Raw genomic sequence first — 4,034 nt, 5'->3', positions numbered from 1 at the left:
ACAAAGAATACCATAAAAAGTTGGTAGTGATTGCGAGGAAAGTAAATGTCACATGGATAATCAACGTTTCAATTCACTTAGTTAATTTTGGAGCCAAGAATTAGTGATTTTGTTTAAAACTACTATATTAATCCTCTGCTCTACAAAATTTACACTACTGATCAATTCTCAGACATCCTCATCAAGTCCTACACTAAATTCATTGGATAGAGGGTCAGGTTAGTGTGGCGGGTCACTAAATGGTAAAAATGGGTGAGTTTATATTAGATAAGGATTTAACTTCTTAGAAAACGCCACGTCAGCAAAAGTTGACCAAAACGAGTTGAATGACTTTTGTGTTACAAAGATGAAAGTTGAGTGACTTTCCAGTTACAAAACAAAGTTAAGTGACTTTTGTGTTACAAAGATAAAAATTGAATGACTTTTCAGTTACAAAACAAAGTCAAATGACTTTTGTGTTACAATTACGATAGTTGAGTGACCTTATGAGAAATCAACTCGACAGATTGAGATCATTAGACTAGACTTTGGAGGGAGGATTCAACACTTTTGACAGCCTATGTTGCTTGGACTCTCCAAAAAAGTTGTTGCACCTGTATTGGATCCATCAAAATGCATTTACTTTTGTAGGATCCGACACGCACCCTTGACATTTTTTAAGAGTCCGAGCAACATGAGATAAAATTATATGAGACTTGGGTGATTCTGCTCTGCCTAAATCTTGATGGGATAGTCGAAGTTAGTAACAAGCGGCTTTGTCACCCCACGCACACAGGGGCGGATCTACGTGGGTGGCAAGGTGTTCACCCGAACACCCTCAGCAAAAAATTATAGTGTATATATAGGGTAGATTTTTTGTGTCTATACACATATATTAACTTTTGAACACCCTAAACAAATGCAAAATGCTAGCTCTAGTTGTCCAGAGTGTTCAAAATTGTAGTGTTCAAAATTGTCTCTAGTGTCCTAAGTTTGATCCCCGCTGCAAACATTATTTTTAATATTTAGCTTTTGTTGTTTTTTTTCGATCTCCCAGAGTGAAAATCCTGGATCTGCCAGTGCGCATACACGGAAAAAAAGATGTACTTTTATTATTATCATTATGTTGTATGCATAAGTTGTGAGTGAAGAAAATTTCTTTGATTCTGCTTACATAATTTCACTTTCCAAATGGTTTGCTTTTAGACGATTTAATTAAGCTATCCATTAAACATTAGCTGACGAATATATTCCAGTATTCATGAATTTTTATTTTTTTTTTGGCGTCACGATCAATAAAAGTGTGGCTGATTCATGAATTTGAAGAATTCAATTTGATTATTTCATACTACTGAATTCAAATTCATTATTTCATACTACTTAACGAGAATAAGTCGATATAATCATCATATTACATTCAACATCTCAATTTGTAAGAACTTTTCTATTTAGAACTTTTTGGAAAATTTTACACTATTTCGCTAATAATATTATTTTATAAGAGTGGTATTTCCAAGATTCAGAATTTATTTCACTATGCAGATATTTAAAATCTCTATCAAAGACATGGAAGGAATCTCTCAAGAGTAAGGAGAAATCTCTCATTTCTATTACTGATGAGACATTTATGTATCCTTGATCCAAAGAAAAAAATCGAGATGTGTCTTATAAAGTCTATATCGTACGTAGCACCCAATTGACAAGGATTGGTTCCCGTCATCCTTAACCAGAGATTATGGGTTCGAGCCCTGTGTATGAAAAAAAAAAATCATAGTAGGGAGCACTTTGATTTAATGAATCTTACACAACGTGAATTCGGACTAATTGAGGGTCCAATGCGGATACTAGACACCTCATGGGAAACTAGTGAGACATAAATTATTTGTGGATAGTGACTACACTAGCAAAACCTTACTTATTTTTTGCATATCTTTCCAACAATTAAGCCATATTTTTTGCTATTTTTAACATCTGATTAATCAGATATCATTTTTTTTGTTTTTAGATGTCTTCCATCACGTTAAATTGATAACAAAATCCCTCCTTTTAAGTACTACCAAATCTCTCCATCTTTTAAGCACCTCACTCTCCTGTGAACTATTCTAAATTTCTAACGGAAAAAACTAATCACACTCCATACTTATTAATATTTTGCTATCTAACTTAATTAATAAGGATATTGAGAAATTATGATTTAGATCTTTATGATATTTCATATTTAATCTTCACCTAATCGTGATCCTTCTGTGGTGAATCTTCTCAAACTTAATAAACTATTAACTAGTAAATCTTCTAGTCACCCATTCATTATGTACATCTATCTATATTGTTACTCCATAATCAGAGTAGTAACATTTAGTCCTCAAAGTAATCTAGATATAACATTTGTATAGGGATAAAAACTTACATAAGTATAGGGTTAAATGTGCTTAGACAAGAATCACGAGGGTCAAAATAGGTTACTCTATCAGAGGCTTCTCGTTCGACGCTGAATATGGAAAAAATCCTATTAGGAGCGCTTTCCCTTAAATGGGCCTTACACGGCATGAATACAGATTAGTCGGGCCCCAATGCGGGTAATGGACACCTAATAAAAAACCAAAAAGAAAAAGAAAAAAAAATCTGACTTGATGAAAATATATATATATCCTCAAATGCTGTTCTAGTTCTAAGATCAGTTAATATGGCCATGAGAAGTTATTTTCAGTTCTTAATTCTTACTGTTTTTGTTGTATTGGGATCATCATCTATGGAGAAAAAAACTAAGAATCAGCTATTGAAAGCTGCGAAAGACGGAAAAACAAGTACTTCTTCTTCATCTCAAAGAGAAACAAACCTCGTTGATCTGCCATTCGACATCATAATCAATATCGTAAATCGATTGCCATTTAAATCTGTCTTTCAATTCCATCGCGTTTGCAAATCATGGCGTTCTCTTATATCCACACCAAGAATCGCCTATCATATCAACAATGTATCTGATAAAAAATACACACTGATGAGGAGTATTGATGTTTCGCGCCAAAGTGGTGTGATTTGGACATTTAAGATTCCGATTGATTTACAATTCCCAGATTTCATGCTATTGCCCCCTGTTAATGGAATACTCTGCATTTGTGGACCTATATTATCCCATGTCACTTATGTGTACTTGTGGAACCCTTTAACTCATGAATTCAAAGCTTTGCCTAAGCCAAGTGTTCATTTGGGATATGTTGCTGTTAGCTTTGGCTTTGGCTTTGTTCCTAATAGCAATGATTACAAGGTAGTGAGGGTACTTCGACATGAGAGAAAACCTGATTACCAGACTGAAATTTACTCTTTGAATCGCAATTCTTGGAAAAGGATTAGTAAAATCACTGGAAATGAGAGAGATGTGAGTGTATTCCGCTCTCGTAGATATTGCACTGGTGCTTTGACTGTTGATCTGGAGAAAGAAGTGATTACTGAAGCGGATTATAGGTATGCAACATCTGAATCTCCTTCGTCAAAAAATATATTTCGTGTACAAGGTTAAAATTATTTTTATGTAAATATAGTACAGTCAAAGTCAAACCTCTCTATAACGGGTTGTTTGTTCCAATATTGTTTGGTTGCTATAGCAAAATGTTGTTATAGAATATATAATGTAACATAACATGAAAGATTGGCTCCACATAAAATATGGTTGTTATAGTGAAATGTGGTAGAGGATGACAGTTATGGAGAGTTATGATTGATGGTGAATCCCTTTGCTTTGTGTGTTTACTTCGTTATATTTTGAATCTCCTTAGTGACAATTCTGGACCCTCCGTTGTGTATATTACATTCCTTTATGGATTCAGGATTCTGTTTATTGACTTGAAAAATGATTAAATGACCGACACGGCTTTATTTTCTCTAAATGAAGGAAGCATTGTAGAACAATCACTTGGAGCAATGAAGAAGGTGCTACATTACTGACATTTCCTGAAGATGATCTGGTTCTATGCCACAGCGGATATTGCAACAGATCATCAACAATGTTCGCTGGGAGCCTTGTTTCACTCAACAGAGATCATGGCGATCTTGGCTAA

At 34.3% G+C, this 4,034-nt stretch overlaps 1 protein-coding gene across 1 annotated transcript; it reads left to right on the top strand.

Annotated features, from left to right (window-relative positions):
- The first annotated feature begins 2,662 nt into the window (after positions 1 to 2,662).
- On the top strand, positions 2,663 to 4,034 carry LOC132031953 (putative F-box protein At3g16210). Its single transcript, XM_059421802.1, has 2 exons — positions 2,663 to 3,441; positions 3,869 to 4,034. Exons 1-2 carry the CDS (start codon positions 2,663 to 2,665, stop codon positions 4,032 to 4,034), a joined length of 945 nt encoding a protein of 314 aa, XP_059277785.1.

Source organism: Lycium ferocissimum, chromosome 9 (genome assembly GCF_029784015.1).
Source record: "Lycium ferocissimum isolate CSIRO_LF1 chromosome 9, AGI_CSIRO_Lferr_CH_V1, whole genome shotgun sequence".
NCBI lineage: Eukaryota > Viridiplantae > Streptophyta > Magnoliopsida > Solanales > Solanaceae > Lycium > Lycium ferocissimum.
Note: the sequence above shows the minus strand (reverse complement) of the source record. Positions and strands in the feature narration are given on the sequence as shown.

Excerpts from the sequence above, each read along its gene's own strand:
- LOC132031953 (XM_059421802.1), top strand. The coding sequence starts at position 2,663 with ATGGCCATGAGAAGTTATTTTCAGTTCTTAATTCTTACTGTTTTTGTT. Across the intron at positions 3,442-3,868 it reads ATTACTGAAGCGGATTATAG|GAAGCATTGTAGAACAATCA; the intron begins GTATGCAACATC and ends CTCTAAATGAAG.